We start from the raw sequence: 16988 nt of genomic DNA on the forward strand, positions 1-16988 counted from the left end.
TGCTCAGTCCAGCTTATAGGCTATTTTTCGGAGTCATATCAGGATCTTTGGGTTGCAGAGGCTGATTCAATCTGCAGCTGATAAAGCAAGTAAGCTATAGCCTAAATAACCACGTCCTCATTTAGCGATAGGCCTTCAACAAATGAAGAACGTTGTTCTATGGGCTAGGCCTAGGAAAACTAATTAACAAAATGTTTACATTATCAGCAGGTTACAAATTGCATATAATCCATAGGAGAGTGTGTGAGTTGCCTAAGAATTGGGACTTGCATAAGGCCTACTTGTCAAATGGTATTTATTAATGCACCTCAAATATTAAATAATTGCACTAGTAGTCTATACTTTGTATCTAACCATGATCTATTGTTTTGGGAAGGCCTTCACCCATAAAGCAATAGTAATTTTAAGATTATGATTGCATTCCTAAATAATGTAATTGACTTTGAATTTTGATCAGCTTTGTGGATGTATATGACATGAAAATGCTGTCATACACTACTTAATTTGGAAGGAACCATATTGCGTCGGAAATGAGCAAATGGATCCTTTTGGTATTTTCATCCTTCGATCGCAAAATGAAGGATTGGAATAAAACAGGCCATCAAATTGTAGGCTAGGTTATAGCATATAGCCTATTGGGGCTTGTAGGCCTATTCATGTTTTAAAATAATCATAGAATAATAATAACATTTTGTTTTTGATAATGACAGTCTTAATACCAATGCAAGGCTATTCGGCTACTGGAGTTGATTGATATAGCCTTCTAGGCATATAGCCTAATGCTTGATTAAAATGATGGCAACTATTATCCTCGTTATTGGGCCCTTTTTGTAGGCTATATGCCACCATTCTTGTTTATTTAAAGTTGTAGCCTATGTATTGCTACAACAAGCACGATGCATGCTGCATAGGCCACACCACACATCTAGATAGTTAGATTTGTTAGATAGTTAGGCCTATATTTCTATAGCCAAAACCTACTGGTCTTGGCTTTTTGCACAATTTTGTTTGGTTTAAAAGACGGGCGTGTTTTAATGTCTGACCAGCACAAGCGTGAATTTGAGCAGTTTTATAACGCATTGAAAGATTTTTTGACGCTTTGTAAAAATGTTCTTGCTGTTGAGTAGGGAATTTTTGCAGTTTTATAATGTAGGTTTAAGGCTAGATTTTGTACGTGGTTTGATAGCCTATTCTTTGCTTGCTGTGGAGTAGGCTGCTGTAACACGTTCCCCGTTTATCGGACAGACTAAAATAGTCTAAAAAGTCTAAAATAGGTTCAAATGAATAGCCTGTTTAAGGCTAACTCAACCTCTATTCATCTCCATTTGCAACTCCAACGTAGCCTGTAAAAAGCATAGCCTTAAGTAGTTAAATTAATAAGCCAGGACAAATAACACCAGGACAACTCGTGGTAGGTCCTAAATAAATGCAATAAGATGTGACCAATAGGGCTTAACCATGAGACGTGTTTTTCATTAAAATGCTACCGATATGTCCCATAAAAGGTTTTGTTATAGCCTTTACCTAATGATTTTGGTTGTCATTTAATTACTGTAAATGTATACTTTTTAAATTTTTATACACTATTTTCAGATGTCGCTTTATGCAGAAAATCTATTTTTCCAAATGTGTGTTGGAATTCATTCTCCCTTGTAAAATGCTGTCTTGATGTTATTTATAATGTGCAACTTTTCAAAGGCATGACATAGGTCATTAGATACATTATTTTAATCAAAAACACTTTCTATTGTCTGTAGTCTCTGTTTTTGCTTTAGTATTTGGCGACACATGTGTTTTTGAAGATCTCAGAATATGCGGGTAATTGATCCACCGCGCCAAAGCCACCATTTTCCCCTCAAGAATTTTCTGAAGTGGACGCTCCTCCCTCTCGCTTAGCAACCCAGAGCACGTAGCAACGGCCCAACCAATAGATGTTCTGTAAATGGTTCCACCGACCGCGGTATCTTGGCAACGCATAAAAAAATGTGATGACGTCGTCTGTGCAAGATTATTATGGTCTGTCTGGAATTCACTCTGCGAGAGTGAGGAGAAAAATATCTTCCAGCTAACGTTCACCGAGCTAACGGAAGATTGAAGTAAACATGGAGCTGTCTGCTGTTGGAGAGAGGGTATTTGCTGCCGAATCTATCATCAAACGACGAATTAGGCGGGTATGTGTAACACCGGTGTCCATTTTGTCATGCAGTAAGCACCAACACAGCTGTTGTTGCCTTGCTTACTAAAATGTACTCTTATCTATTTCTGATGGCACGCAGGGTCGAATGGAATACCTCGTGAAATGGAAGGGCTGGTCGCCGAAGTAAGTTCAGCGAAATGATATCAAAACGAGCTAGCCTGTAGAGTTGCATTTGAAGCTGTCGTTGCCTAGCTGTCTATATGAGATTTGCCTCTTTGCTTGGCTCGTCCATAAATGTCCCAGCGCTTGCATGGCATGCTGATCTAACGTTGTTGGTTAGCCAGTGCTGCTAGCTGTATTAGCCCGGTAACAGGCAGCTTGCAAATGGAAAACTCAGACGCACGCTGGCTAGAAGTGTTGGCTAGCTTGCATGGCAGTCTTCTTGCCTTTTTAACCTATTGACAGTAGGCGCTTTTTAATGGTCTCTGTCTCCATAGGTATAGCACTTGGGAACCGGAGGAAAACATCTTGGACTCCCGCCTCTTCGTCGCTTTTGAGGAGAGGTAAGTGACTTGCAGTGGGCCTGTTTGTAAATTCACAGGCTTGATGCGGGAAAACAGCGTGCGACGTAGAAGACAAAATGCATTCAAACCTTCTCGTGCGCTTCCTCTAAATGTGTGTTTGTGCCCTGTACTATTTCAGGGAGCGAGAGAGAGAACTGTTCGGTCCCAAAAAGAGAGGACCTAAACCGAAGACATTCTTGCTTAAGGTAGGCCTAAACTTGCCACATGCAATGGTTAGTATTTTGAGGTGGGTCTATGCCTCATAAACATGCCTCCTACCCATCTGTCACGCTCGCCCTTCTTTCTGGGCTAAATGATACAATTGTTTTTGAGTGTGTGATCATACGAAATAAACAGGGTTTAGTCGTTTGCAGAGGTTAAGTATTGTCAATCAGTGGTCTTGTGTGTTTTATTACATGCTATACTGCGTGTGTATTTTCAATGTAGAGATTGATGGTCAAATGTCCGCTGTTTTGAAAGGAAGTTAATTTTCTCTGAACGATATGTCAGGAAATGATCAATACACAAGTAAGAATGTTTTATATTAGAAATACTAACAGTAGCCTACCGAAAGTAACCTTTTGTATTCGAAATTATATTTATTTTATGTATTTAGGAAACCCCTTAATAATAATCCAAAGCAATTACGTATTAATGTTGCAACGACGTGGATTTTGCGATTGGCAGATTTTTAAAACGAAATGTTACATTAAGGAGCTGTCATTAAGGAACGCACCCGGCCCCTTTGAGGAGGACGAACCGTGAAATTGCTCAATGACCTGCAGTTTATCTTGAGTTCTCTTGAATTTCTTCTTGCAGCTGTTGTAAACATTTCTACATTGACAGTGGTGTTCTCTATATAATAACCTCAATCGTATTAGGACTATTTCTGTTATAGCATGAATTGAATGATCATACCATGCCTTAATTTAAATATAAACATGTCCATAACTATATAATCCATTATGGCTGTCAGGCTGACAGTGTCATAACCAGTTTCAGAATGTCTGACATTGAATCTTTGTTAGGGTCTTGGTCATTCAAAGGGTTTCATTTCAGACCCCCCTCTGTCCCTTTGTCAGGCACAGGCTAAAGCTAAGGCCAAATCATACGAGTTCCGAAGCGAAGCTGTCCGAGGGATGCGTGTTACCTACCCGAGCCCAGAGCCAGTGGTCACCCCCAGGGCCCGGGAGGGCCTGAGGACTGTGGTCCCCACCATCTTCCCTCCCAGCACTGTCAACAGGGGGGAGAGCGTCCGGGTTCGACCACCAGAACTGGTTCGTGAGCACCGGCCACCCGTTCCCCAGAGAACCGGCCCGAACGGCCTCGTCTACGTTCCCAAGAAGAGAGGGCCTAAACCCAAGCTTCGCTTCAAGGAAGCCCCCACTGTTCCGTCTACCTTCGACCATCAGAAGAGGAAGGGAGAGGAAGACGGGGGCTACGGCCCCCACAAATTGGCTAAGCTGGGTCTTTCCAGGGGAGAGGAGAGGGGCTCTGAGATGCGGATGATTAAATTAGCCCACAGACACTCGGAGGACCTGAAATACTCCCACAAGATCCGATCGGTCCCCAGCAGTAGCACACACCAGCACTATGGCCAAGGGAGGAGCGTGCACTCACACAGAACAGGCTCAGCGTTGCAAGGATGCAGGACTAAGGAGTTCTACCTGTCTCCTCCACACTTCAAGCACCTGTCCAAAACGGGTCAGTACCAACCCAGTGAGGTCCCCTCCAGGGAAGTGGCCTTCCTTGACGACAAAACTCCTCTGGTCCGAACCGTTGGTGAACAAAACAGCGATTTGTGGAGGCCCAGTTTAAGCAACGCGGAGAAGGTTTTAGTCACGGACGTGACGACCAACTTTTTGACAGTGACTATTAAAGAGAGCAGCACCGATCAAGGGTTTTTCAAAAGCAAAAGATGATTTTGTAAACTTTACCAACTGTTCTTAACAAACATACGTGTAATTTATAACAATTTGTATGTAATGTATAAAAATAAATTACATTATATAATGTACATATTTATGTATATATGAAATAGTTGGACATATATTTAATGTTATGACCAAATTAAATTCCATGAAGTTATTCAATATCGTGTCTAGAAGAGTTGCTGGCCTAATTTGCTGCGAAGTCCTTTGTACAGAGTTAGGCTTATGTCTGCTTTAGCGAGTGTTTAACTGTAACAAATGTCAGACATAATATTTTATTTTTGTCAAACTAACAGAAATGTTTAGGGTAGAATCTAAACATTGTACATGGGTTTAACAAATTAGGGTACATAAAACAATTCCACCAGGGCATCAATTTGAATAATTAATGCAATGAATAGACCACTCATTTGATGACTTTTGAGACGCAGCCTTAACATGAATTGGGAATTTAATAATGCACTTTTAATTTGTTTTTCAGAAGAAGGTCGTATGATATGGTTGTTGTTGTCAATTTGTGTTGCTAGCTATACGCAATAGGGAAACGCACCTTTCCGATATTAATCATGCTGGTTTTACCCAAGAATGTATCACCTTTTCCTATACATTTAGACCTTTTTGACATTCTGTAACTGAATAATCACAACTGTCCGTATATTATTTTAAGTAAATGGATGGGCATTCACCGGTTTCAGCTTGTTTATTTAGTGTTTCCAGTTCTTGGATGTGGAGAGATGACTAGGCTTGTTAATCCATGTGTTGATTAAGTCGAGTTCCAACTGGCCTCAATACAGCCTACAATACAAATAAAATGTGACTAAAACAATGATGATGTTAATTAAACTGTTATGATGTCGATGGTTGAAGAATTATGGAAATCTTAGTTATTGAAGCATATAACCCCTAATTGACGCCTAGAGCCCTCAGCGCCCGTGAAGCCATGTTCAATTAATTAAAGACGACATTTGTGAAATAGCGTTAACCGGTCTCAAATTTCAAGGATTAGGCTGATGTACAAGATGCAGAAAAGAAATCGGAAGCGTCTGTATTTAATAGAAAATATTTAGCTAAGAGAAAATGCGCCACGGCTGTAATTGTCTTAGGTTATTTGAAGTTCCGGCATCTTTTGTCGTTGAAGTTTTTCAATTTAGTTTAGGCGTCTGCTATACTTTCCAAAAATGAAAAGTGCAATTGAAATCCAGTTTATAGTTCACAAACCCGAAATTATTTTTACATTTTAATTTCAATTTTACATTATTTTATCGGTTGTTCAATAGGGCTATGTTGTAAATTAAGTATTACATTATATAGGGTCTAGATTTAACGGGTAAGTCTTCATGAACAAGGTACATATTTTTCCGCACAGGCTATTGTGCAGATTTAGGTCACTCAGTGGATCAAGACGGTTACATTGCGCTTTGCCGATGCCCCAGTCAGTTGTGTTAAAATAGCCCTGTAACCAACTGTTAACCCGTCAACAAAGTAAAAACAACTATTTTGATCCATTCGGCTGATAGTCTAGTCTATCCCATAACCATTTTCGTGCTTAAATAATGTTACCGATGAGAAAAATATTTTGTCACATTTCACAAAATGTTGGGGTTGTTTCGGTCTTCGTTTAGACATTTATGAAACATGTGGAAGGGGACCACGGCGTTGTCTTTTTAACGATAGGATCCTAACCCGCCAGCAAACGTAACCTTGGTCAGTGGGGTCAACGTCACAGCTGCCCGCTTCTGACATGTTTGCAAAATCTTCTTGATTTAAGTTTCACTGCAATGTTCACAAGTACATTGAAAAATTCGTATATGTGGTCCAAAAGCTATACAAAAATAAACAAACACAAAATACATGCAAAATAAGCACACATGCATTTCAGTTTGTTACATTTCAGTTTTAATGCGTCGTTTTGATATAGTCTTTATTAGTGTTCCATAAATCTTACATACATGATAATTATATGCAGCAGTTTGTATGTTCAATACACTGCTAAGTTAAGCTTAATTATGACTATAGATACATGTTCTTTTACTCATATGTTTTCAGAAAAGAGTGAGACAGCTGGCCCCCTCATGTCTTCACAGTCATATCATTAGCACAGTTGTCATTGTTGTAGCCATTGTCACAATAGTCATCCACACCTTCCACCGGCAAGAAATTCCCCTGTTGAGAGAACACAGTTGTCAAAAGATCCGTCAAAACTGTGTGTAACCGTGGAAACACGGTATGCAGAAACTTCGTATGGGGGTGGATGAGGGAATGGTTAAGCCAAGTGAATTTGCACATGCAAAGAGATAAAAGAGAGAGAGACAGAGGCAGAGAGAAGAGGACCTGGGATCTAGGTGGAGATGCTATAGGCCAGGGATGTTCCTTAGACAGGGTGTCCATAGTTTCTGTCACAGCGGGGGTAACAGTGAGGGTTCAGCCAGTGCTCCAGGTTGGTCTCCTGGGCTCTCTGGTCCAGAACCTGCATGTGGAGCAGATGCTCCTGAAAAGAAAGAGAGACAGACAGAGAGAGAGGGAGAGAGAGAGAGACAGAGAGAGACAGAGAGAGAGAGAGAGAGAGAGAAGTTGAGTGAAACAGAGAGAGGAGGTAAGAGTGAGGGCAACAGATATTGTGGTTGAGAACGTATTTCGGGTGTAAAACCAACTGGGAAAGCACCAACACCAACTGTAAACACCAATGACTCAGACAGCAACAGCTCAGCTCTGCGATGAGTTCTTCTGCACACTCCGTTTCATAAGCACCACTCTTTGAGGATGTAAAGACAGCCCAGAAAACTGCAAGGCATTGTTTTCAATACAGCAAAATTAGCATGAAAACCAATCCGTGTCCATGGAACTCTGAACCCTTACTCTCATTGGCTCGTCAGGGTGGCCGGGTTTCAGCTGCCTCTTGCTGCGGAGAAGCTGCTTGGCAAAGCTCTCTTTGATGATGGGGTTGGCATCTGAGAACAGAGATGGTGAACTCCAGTCACAGTGTTTTAACAGAGCCATATATCTACAGGGGCAGATGCTTGCTTCCCCGTAGCATCAATTTTATAAATGAACTTGAGGAACTCATGACACAGCTGTTATATTTTGGGTTAGATATCAAGCCCACCAACCCCCCACCTCCCCACACATTTAGGAAAATAGCAATCCACCAAGGTCTATAAACAGTCAAGTGACCGCAAATGTAACTGCTAATTAGCTGAATATAAATCGTGTCAAAACGCTGTGGCCATCACTGTGGTTTGTTTAGCTAGTCATGTGAAGCTGTGTATCCCCTAGTGCTGCCCTGGCAAAACCAAGGCCCTAAACCTCAGCCACCACTCTAACACACACACACACACACACACACTGGCCTCTCAGAGCAACAGTGCTCCGTTTCTGTCTCCGTAGTCCTCAGAATGCCATTATGAGGCTGTTTTTGGAGCGGAGGCAACAAAGTGCCCATTCATCCCTCCCTCTCCCCAGGGAGCCCAGGCCGGCGGAGCACGTGACCTCCAGAGAAGGCCCAGGCTGCCATCTGAGGGTCTGAGGAACCTGGCTCTGTCAACAGAGGTGAGGCCTAAGGCTCTCACAGCAACGTGGCAAAAAAACATTTGGGTCTTTCCTTTACATTTGCCTTCCGATACACAGATGACTTGTTTAAGTCCTTTATGGAATTAAATATGTTTTGTTTTAATGATTTATATATCGGTTTAAGTAAATAAACCGGTATATAAATAAAGGCAGATGCAAATTCCAACAATTCAGTGCTGTAGAGCCAATAAGATAACTTAGTAAATTGTATTCAGAAAATTGTGTTGTGATAAAATAATTAATAGTTTATTAAATACAAGGCAATGTGCATATTACTCAAACAAAAAATATGCATAATTACTGATTTATTTTCTGATCATGCTGGACATTTTTCATGCTGGAAAGTTTCGGAATCTTTGTTCAATACAACACTAAACCGCATAACGAATAGTTGGTAAAGACTTCAACAAAAAATTCTTAATAAAACTTTGCATACAAAAATGTCCATGTACATTCCGTACGTTTCTACTCATTTTTTTTCTTTCAGTTAATTTCTGAATGTGCAAGGACACATACATGGATGCATTCTAGGGAAATAACTGTTGCAGAACAGTTTTTCCTAATCCTACCTGTAAAGACGGTCAATAAGACCATGCAAAGGAAAAATGCTACAAACTTCTTCATCTTTGCCCCGGTTCTGCTGCCTGCTGCCTTAGCACTGACACAAAGTCCCTATGAGTGCGGTATACATTTTCTTCTTACGTCACCTTAAGTCAATATGACACATTTGCAAACATTCTGTTATGTGTCACTGTGCCCAGCAGCTCCTGGAAAAATATCAGTTTAAACACACATACCTACGAATAACGAAACGCGATTGATTTTGTCAGCATGAACACAATATTACACACAACATAACTCTAAAACATCAAATGGCCCAATGAATGTCATTTTAATGTTCTGACAGTTGCAATATACATTTTATCCACTAGGCGTCGCAATGTTGAAATCGGCTCAGACACGAATTAGATTTGCTAGATCCTATTTGCCCAAAACAATGTTTATGCTTCACTGTTTTGGACGCTCTCATGGACCACACTTGAACGGATTTGTTAATATAGCCTAAATTGTCTTGTATAAATGCACTGAAAATGGAAATTGTGCCCATTTTCCAAGGGGACGACTGTAAAAACAAAGCAATCCCTAATCGGCAGCAACCATAACGTGGTGATGTACTTCACTCGGTTTTTACAGTCTTGGCTTCAAAAGATTTAGCAATAGTCAGAAGAGAAATGTCGAATTACGTCATTGTTTCCGTTTCCGTTTCCTACCGTGTATCTGTTGGACCATTAAAATACACGACAGTTACTTCATTTCCAACATGTTTATTTCGTTTAGTAGCTTTTTAAATGTTGATTTCACGGACTAGTGTATTGAACATTCACTTGATCCAGCTGTAGTCTGAAGCAATATAGAAGTCCCCGCGCGCATGCGTTTCACGGATGAAATCAGTGGATTAGTCTAGTGCTGTGCTGGGGAGGTGAGTAGCATCAGAACATCAGCAGGGGTTTATCAATAGTGTAGCTAGCTTGCGAGCCACACGACTATAGCTGTCTAGCTTGCTACACAAATGTTCTAACAACAGGCGTACATAAATCGATCCCATTCAGATCACTGCTGATTGGAAGCGTGCTAGGCTACTCTTTGGGATTTGTAATGTCGCATGGATATACTTCTGCGTGCGTCACATGCACAACACGAGTCTGTTGTTTACAGATGGTTTTGGAATAATCAGTTACGGGTTTAAACTAGTTACCTAACAAATTCGCTGCAAAACACTCGCCTCCTTAATGTCGATGGAGGAGGACGACGGAAAGCGAGGGTCGCGAGAAGAATGGACACTCCTGTTTTGGACCTCCCTCGCAGTTATAGTCCCTGTGATTATTACATTGTGGTGCAGTGCTCAGCGCTCCAAACGGAAAATACACATGAAAGACTTCTTCCGCAAGAGCAAACACGGTTGGCACTACACCGATCTGTTCAACAAGCCTACATACTGCTGTGTATGCTCTCAACACATTCTGCAAGGGGCGTACTGTGACTGCTGTGGGCTATGTACCGACGAGCACTGCCTCCGTCGGGCCGACCGGACACACGGGTGTAAGGAGATTATGGCCCCATCTCGAACGGACGGTGCACTGGAGCACCGCTGGGTCCGAGGAAACGTCCCACTCGCCAGTTACTGTGTTGGGTGCAAACAGCAATGCGGGACTCAGCCGAAGCTGTGCGACTTTAGGTGATAACTCTCTCCTTTAATAATGTCTTGATTTTTTGTTATTTAATAGGAGCCCAGCGGCATACCACGACCTTTCATGTTAATCTCCACATTCATTTAGCTTAATGGCTTGCTTTCTGGGTTCTCAGGGATTCTAGCGCAACAGAGTCTGTTACGTCATTGAAATATGTTACACCAGAGTTTGTGTGTGTGTATGTGTGGCTGGTTCTAGTCTGCTGAAGGGCATGTGTGTGTTCACATCCTTGTCTCTCCCTCGCTAGGTGTGTGTGGTGTCAGATCACAGTGCATGACGACTGCAAGGCCAACCTGACGGACGGCGACCACTGCGACCTGGGAGAGTTCCGGAACCTCATCATCCCCCCTCACTACCTCCACCACGTCAACAAGCTCCGTCGCCGGCACCCAGACGAGTACACCAAGGTCAGAGGTCATCGCTAGGGTTACAGTTACAGAGATGAAAGCCACATGGGTGGGGGCCTGGGGGGGGGGGGGGGGGGGGGTATTGAATTAAACCAAGCACTCTGTGAGATTGGCTTGAGCTCTCTCAACATGCTCTAATAGCCAGATTAATATGTGACAGTATGGGAGTATTGGAGGAATCCCATTCATTCATGTGAGTGTGTGTTATGTGTGTTTGTAGTTAGCAGCCGGCTGTGGAAGCAGCTGGACACCTGTGCTGGTCCTGGCTAACACTCGCAGCGGCAACAACATGGGAGAGGCACTGCTGGGGGAGTTCCGCACCATCCTCAATCCCGTCCAGGTTTCCATACATATTATTTGATCTAAAAGTGTGTTTTTTTGTTGGCGGGTGTATGAATCAAAGGGAACTGTCAAGAGAAAGGGCCCAGGTAGCATATCCATTCATTGTCAGATGAGATTGTAAAAATCTCCTTACCTTTGCCTCCATCTTTTTGTTAACCTCCCCTCCTTTCATCTTCCTCTCCTCTCATTCTTCCCTTTACTCTCCTCCTCCTCCTCCTCCTCCTCCTCCTCCTCCTCCTCCTCCTCCTCCTCCTCCTCCTCCTCACCTGCCAGGTGTTTGACCTGTCCCAGCTGGCCCCCTCCAAGGCCCTGCAGCTGTGCACCCTGCTCCCCCCAGGCAGTGTCAGGGTGCTGGTGTGCGGGGGGGATGGCACCGTCGGATGGGTGCTGGACGCCGTCGACTCCATGAAGCTTAAGGTGACACCCAGCTGTCTGAGCTTATGAGGGGGAGAGAGGGTATGCTGTCACCCTCTCTCTAATGCTAAGTAGCTTATGAGGGGGAGAGAGGGTATGCTGTCACCCTCTCTCTAATGCTAAGTAGCTTATGAGGGGGAGAGAGGGTATGCTGTCACCCTCTCTCTAATGCTAAGTAGTTTATGAGGGGGAGAGAGGGTATGCTGTCACCCTCTCTCTAATGCTAAGTAGTTTATGAGGGGGAGAGAGGGTATGCTGTCACCCTCTCTCTAATGCTAAGTAGCTTATGAGGGGGAGAGAGGGTATGCTGTCACCCTCTCTCTAATGCTAAGTAGCTTATGAGGGGGAGAGAGGGTATGCTGTCACCCTCTCTCTAATGCTAAGTAGTTGGCATACAGATGAGAGTTTTGTCTGTCTGTGTTTGTGTGTTTATATATATATATGTGTGTTTATATATATGTGTGTTTGTGTTTGACCAGGGTCAAGACCAGTTCATGCCGAGGGTGACCATCCTGCCGTTAGGAACAGGAAATGACCTGTCCAACTCGCTGGGCTGGGGGGCGGGCTATGCTGGGGAGATCCCTGTGGAGCAGGTGCTCAGAAACATCCTGGAAGCTGAGGTGGTCAAGATGGACAGGTCAGGGTCAAAGTTCATCAGCTTGAACTCTCGTTCAGGGTCACGTGGGAATTGGTGTAAACCTGTGTGTCTCGGCTGTAGTTATTTGGCTGTAAAATATATATATATATATATATTTTTATATATATTATATATATTTTTATATATATTATATATATTTATATCCAACAGGTGGAAAGTGCAGGTGGCTTCAAAAGGCCTCTACTTTCGTAAGCCCAAGGTGAGATGCATTTCATGTCCACACGTTTAATTGGCATTCTTTTAGCCTCAAATATCGATTATATACCTTTTCCTATGGACCTTTGAACCTCTCCAGGTTCTGTCCATGAACAATTATTTCTCCGTGGGGCCTGATGCACTGATGGCGCTCAACTTCCACACCCACCGCGAGAAAACGCCCTCTTTCTTCTCCAGCCGTATCATCAACAAGGTCGGGAGGCCTCATTTGAATGTATTTACATATGAACACTGCAGTTGAGTTTAAATATGGACAAACTGAATGTGTTAAGCCACCCTTCAGAGGTATTGTTTTGTTGTTGCTGTCCAATGTCAGTTACACGCCATTCAGGATGCAATCGTGTTTCGAATGCCTTACGCCAGGAGTGTCGAACTCCGGTCCTCGAGGGCCGCTGTCCTGCATGTTTTAGATGTTTCCCTGCTCCAACACACCTGATTCAATTAAAAGGGTTGTTATAACGACCATTCATTCGAATCAGGTGAGCTGGATCAGGGAAACATCTAAAACATGCAGGACAGCGGCCCTCGAGGACCGGAGCTCGACACCCCTGCCTTGCGCAAATGTGGACTTGCGAATACCTCCTTATAAATCTCTACCCAGCTTACAACAGTCTCACTAGCTTTTCTTGATTTTCACTCAACAGGCTGTGTATTTCCTTTACGGCACCAAAGATTGCTTAGTGCAAGAATGCCATGACCTGGATAAGAGGATTGAGGTATGGTAGCACGCGTTGATGGGTTCAGGCCACTACTATCTTGTGCTTTGACGACCTCTGATACAGTGAAACGTTGCAATGACTCGGCCCATGTCATGCACTTGGAGTGAGCTCATACATTCATTGAACGTTGCACAAACCTTTTAATAATTCCTGGATCCCATCTGATTCTGTGTATGTGTGTGTGTGTGTGTTCACACAGCTGGAGCTGGATGGTGAGAGGGTGGCATTGCCCAGTCTGGAGGGCATCATCGTGTGTAACATCGGCTACTGGGGCGGGGGGTGCCGGCTGTGGGAGGGCATGGGGGATGATCCCTGCCCCCCTACACGGTAAGAGCAGGACCACGCAGCAGGGTCTGGGACCAATCATCCAAACAATCAGTGCATTTGTGCGTGGCGTGACCTACATTGGTATATAGAGCTTTTCTTGGACCTGAAGTGGGTTTGTCTGTTGTTCTCAGCATGTTAACTCACGCTTTCTCTCTCTCTGTCTCTCTCTGTGTCTCTCTCTCTTCCTGTCTCTGTCCGTCAGGCTGGATGACGGTCTGCTGGAGGTCGTCGGAGTGTTTGGCTCCTTCCACTGTGCTCAGATCCAGGTCAAGCTGGCTAACCCTGTGAGGCTAGGACAGGCCCACACAGTCAGGGTAAGGTTACACAACCACACGCACACACACAATTCATTCATTTTGGTCTGGGAAAACTAAAGTGTTGGTCGTGTATTTATCTACCCTTTTCTTTGCCTCTGCCTCTCTCCCCTCTCCTCCACCTTTCCACTCGCTCTCCCTCCCCTCTCCTCCACCTTTCAACTCGCTCCTCCTCTCTCTCCCCTCTCCTCCACCTTTCAACTCCCTCTCCCTCCCCTCTCCTCCACCTTTCCACTCGCTCCCCCTCTCCCTCCCCTCTCCTCCACCTTTCCACTCGCTCCCCCTCTCCCTCTCCTCCACCTTTCCAATCGCTCTCTCTCCCCTCCCCTCCGCCTTTCAACTCGCTCCCTCCCCTCTCCTCCACCTTTCCACTCGTTCTCTCTCCCCTCCCCTCCGCCTTTCAACTCGCTCCCCCTCTCTCTCCCCTCTCCTCCACCTTTCAACTCGCTCCCCCTCCCCTCTCCTCCACTTTTCCACTCGCTCCCCCTCTCCCTGCCCTCTCCTCCACCTTTCCACTCGCTCTCCCTCCCCTCTCCTCCACCTTTCCACTCGTTCCCCCTCTCCCTCCGCTCCCCTTCTTCTCCAGCTGGTTCTGAAGAGCTCCAGGATGCCCATGCAGGTGGACGGGGAGCCGTGGGCCCAGGGCCCCTGCACCATCACCATCACCCACAAGACGCAGGCCCTCATGCTGTACCACAGCGCCGAGCAGACGGACGAGGACGAAGACGAATCCAGCGCCTCCGAGGCAGAGAGCTCCGCCCCCCACGACTCACCCAAGCCTGCAGGGCCTGCCTCCGCTCGCGCTTGAAGCTGGTTGGTTTTGCCCCCCCTCCGCCCCTGTCCCCCACTGCCCCTTGCCCCCCCCCCCGCCCCTGCCCCCCACCCTCACAGGTGGGAGAGAAGGAGTGAGTGAAAGTTTTCAGAGGAGGACTGCTGTATATTTGCACTGACCCCCCCCTCCCCAATTGTGCCATAGTTACACCTTCAGTACTTAGTTCAGTTTCAGTAGTCCGGCACCATCCCACAGGCACATCTAATGTCTCTGTCTCAGGGACACATTGGTCCCGTTCTGTGATTAAGTAGAATATATATTTATATATGTCAGTCACTGGAAAATACTTTTGTTGCGTTTCCTATAGATTTCATGCACTTTCACTAAAAAGTTGTTGGCCAAATTAATGGTTACGTGTTGTACTGGAGAAAAAGCGGTTTATTCTGAAAACGTCTTAAGCATGTGTTACTTGACTTTAGCATTCTGTTTCCAAAAGCACTCTTATCTTTTAACTATGTTTCACTAGATAAACTGCATTTTCACTGCTACCAAAGCAGTCCAGTTCATTTGACATAATTATCTTACTTTATTTAAATGAGATATTCTTACCTGTTTACCACATGTGTTTTGGCCATTTCTGGGCACTTATCTTTTAGACCTTTTAGAAATTGCTCAAAGTCTACATATAATAATATTGCTTGACTTGTTTGTAACATGTATTCCCGTTTCTGCTGTTTGCAACACTTAATTTGGCCACAAGGTGGTGTCTTAAGTTATTCAGTGTGCAGTGGGGATTTTAAAGAGAGCAGAAATGTATCAGAAAAGGATGACACTCCATCCATGTCATGTTTTTGTTTGTTTGTTTATTTAAAGACAGTATTGGCATATTGATGAATGTGTCTGAATGTCTAGCATCAAATTATGATTTTTTTGGAGTCAGTCTTTTTACGTAAGAGTACACCAAAAATGTCAGCCATATTTTTTGCAATGTACTGTATTTTGTGGCCCAAGTGCTGAAATTGTACTCCTACTGACGGTAGCAGAGAAAATGTGACAAATGATTGTCATCTGTCCTCCCAAGTCGTGGTTTTACGTTCCAACTGATCCCTCAAACTGTTAGTATCCATATAATGCCAATGCTTGTACGATGTGCTGCTCCCTTTCTAATCATTCAAATGTTATTTTCTTCACTGTATCGAAGGTGCATTGAGGACATCGATAATGTCATGTTTGAAGGCGCTAGTTTTACATGTACACTTCACCTACATGTTTACAACAACCCTGAATGTTGAAACAAAGAGTTCAAAATCTGGACAGGATTGCCTTTGTTGGTAGAGAGGTGTTTTCATTCCATGTGTGGAAGACATGTTGGGGCAAAAGATATAGATATTTTTAATTGTAGATGCATCCAGCAGGTAAGTTTTGCAGTCAAACTACTGTATGTTATTCCATTGACCAAGATCTGGCTCCCTAAGGCTGGATAGAAGGAAAATAAATTGAGAGATAACCATTGTGGGGGAAATTGAGCTTTTATTGAAAACAATCACCTAAGCTACATTCACCTCAATCATTCACCTCAATCTACTCTGAATGGCAGGAAACTAAAACAGTGATATAAACAAGACAGTTTGTTTAAACTAGCTATTACAGATATCGCTTGAAGTAAATGTGATAATTGTTTATCTGGATTTGGAAACAAGCCCATAATAAATATTTTCATATCTATAACACCTTTCTTTTGTTCTCTCTTTTATTAAGTTTAACTGAAAGCAAGAGGTCACCCACCCAACAGGGTTCAGTTTTCTCACACAAATATTTTTTACGTGAGATGAATGTTCAAGTTCAAGCTTTTATTTGTCAGGTACACAGAACAACACAAGGTTAGACTGGGCACTGAAATTCTTAAGACAAGACAACGCAAGCACCTGGCATAACATAACATATAAGTACACAGAACACAATTTACATCAATGCTGAGCTTAAATAAGTGAAACTTCCTAAATATACAGAGAGCAATAAATATCGACTATACTAACCTTAATACTAAAACTTCCTAAATTACAGATAACAATAGATAGTACACTATACTAACCCTAAATGCACAAAAAAACCTGTTTCAACCCTGTAACCTATTCTAACCTAAGTGGAGTACAGTACAATAGTGCAAATCATCTAATCATACTCATTTACAGTATGTCTGCTACATAACCCCAAGTTATGATAACACTGTGGCTCCGGAGTGGTTTTCTGTTGAGGTCCCTAATGTGAAGGAATGTGCCCCATAAAGATTCCTTTACAGGGTGTTTGTAAATACTGATTGGTTTGTTGCTATTTAGAAAGATTGGTGTCAGTAACTGTAAATCGCAGAGGGA

At 43.4% G+C, this 16988-nt stretch overlaps 3 protein-coding genes across 3 annotated transcripts; 2 read left to right on the plus strand and 1 right to left on the minus strand.

Annotated features, from left to right (window-relative positions):
• Positions 1-2002: 2002 nt before the first annotated feature.
• cbx8b (chromobox homolog 8b) lies at positions 2003-5316 on the plus strand. The gene is made up of 5 exons (XM_047043787.1): positions 2003-2171; positions 2277-2320; positions 2635-2700; positions 2840-2906; positions 3783-5316. The coding sequence occupies exons 1-5, from the start codon at positions 2103-2105 to the stop codon at positions 4620-4622; spliced, it is 1086 nt and encodes a 361-aa protein (XP_046899743.1). The 5' UTR covers positions 2003-2102; the 3' UTR covers positions 4623-5316.
• Positions 5317-6504: 1188 nt separating this feature from the next.
• c21h17orf67 (chromosome 21 C17orf67 homolog) lies at positions 6505-8883 on the minus strand. Its single transcript, XM_047044103.1, has 4 exons — positions 8768-8883; positions 7488-7579; positions 6963-7119; positions 6505-6794 (listed from the first exon to the last, which is right to left on the minus strand). The coding sequence occupies exons 1-3, from the start codon at positions 8820-8822 to the stop codon at positions 7003-7005; spliced, it is 264 nt and encodes an 87-aa protein (XP_046900059.1). The 5' UTR covers positions 8823-8883; the 3' UTR covers positions 6505-6794; positions 6963-7002.
• Positions 8884-9175: 292 nt separating this feature from the next.
• Positions 9176-16338, plus strand: dgke (diacylglycerol kinase, epsilon). Its single transcript, XM_047044102.1, has 11 exons — positions 9176-10434; positions 10695-10854; positions 11075-11194; positions 11470-11613; positions 12090-12247; positions 12419-12467; positions 12564-12677; positions 13129-13200; positions 13403-13530; positions 13733-13844; positions 14431-16338. Exons 1-11 carry the CDS (start codon positions 9989-9991, stop codon positions 14650-14652), a joined length of 1725 nt encoding a protein of 574 aa, XP_046900058.1. The 5' UTR covers positions 9176-9988; the 3' UTR covers positions 14653-16338.
• Positions 16339-16988: the final 650 nt, after the last annotated feature.

The sequence above is a fragment of the Hypomesus transpacificus genome, chromosome 21, assembly GCF_021917145.1.
Source record: "Hypomesus transpacificus isolate Combined female chromosome 21, fHypTra1, whole genome shotgun sequence".
Classification (NCBI taxonomy): domain Eukaryota; kingdom Metazoa; phylum Chordata; class Actinopteri; order Osmeriformes; family Osmeridae; genus Hypomesus; species Hypomesus transpacificus.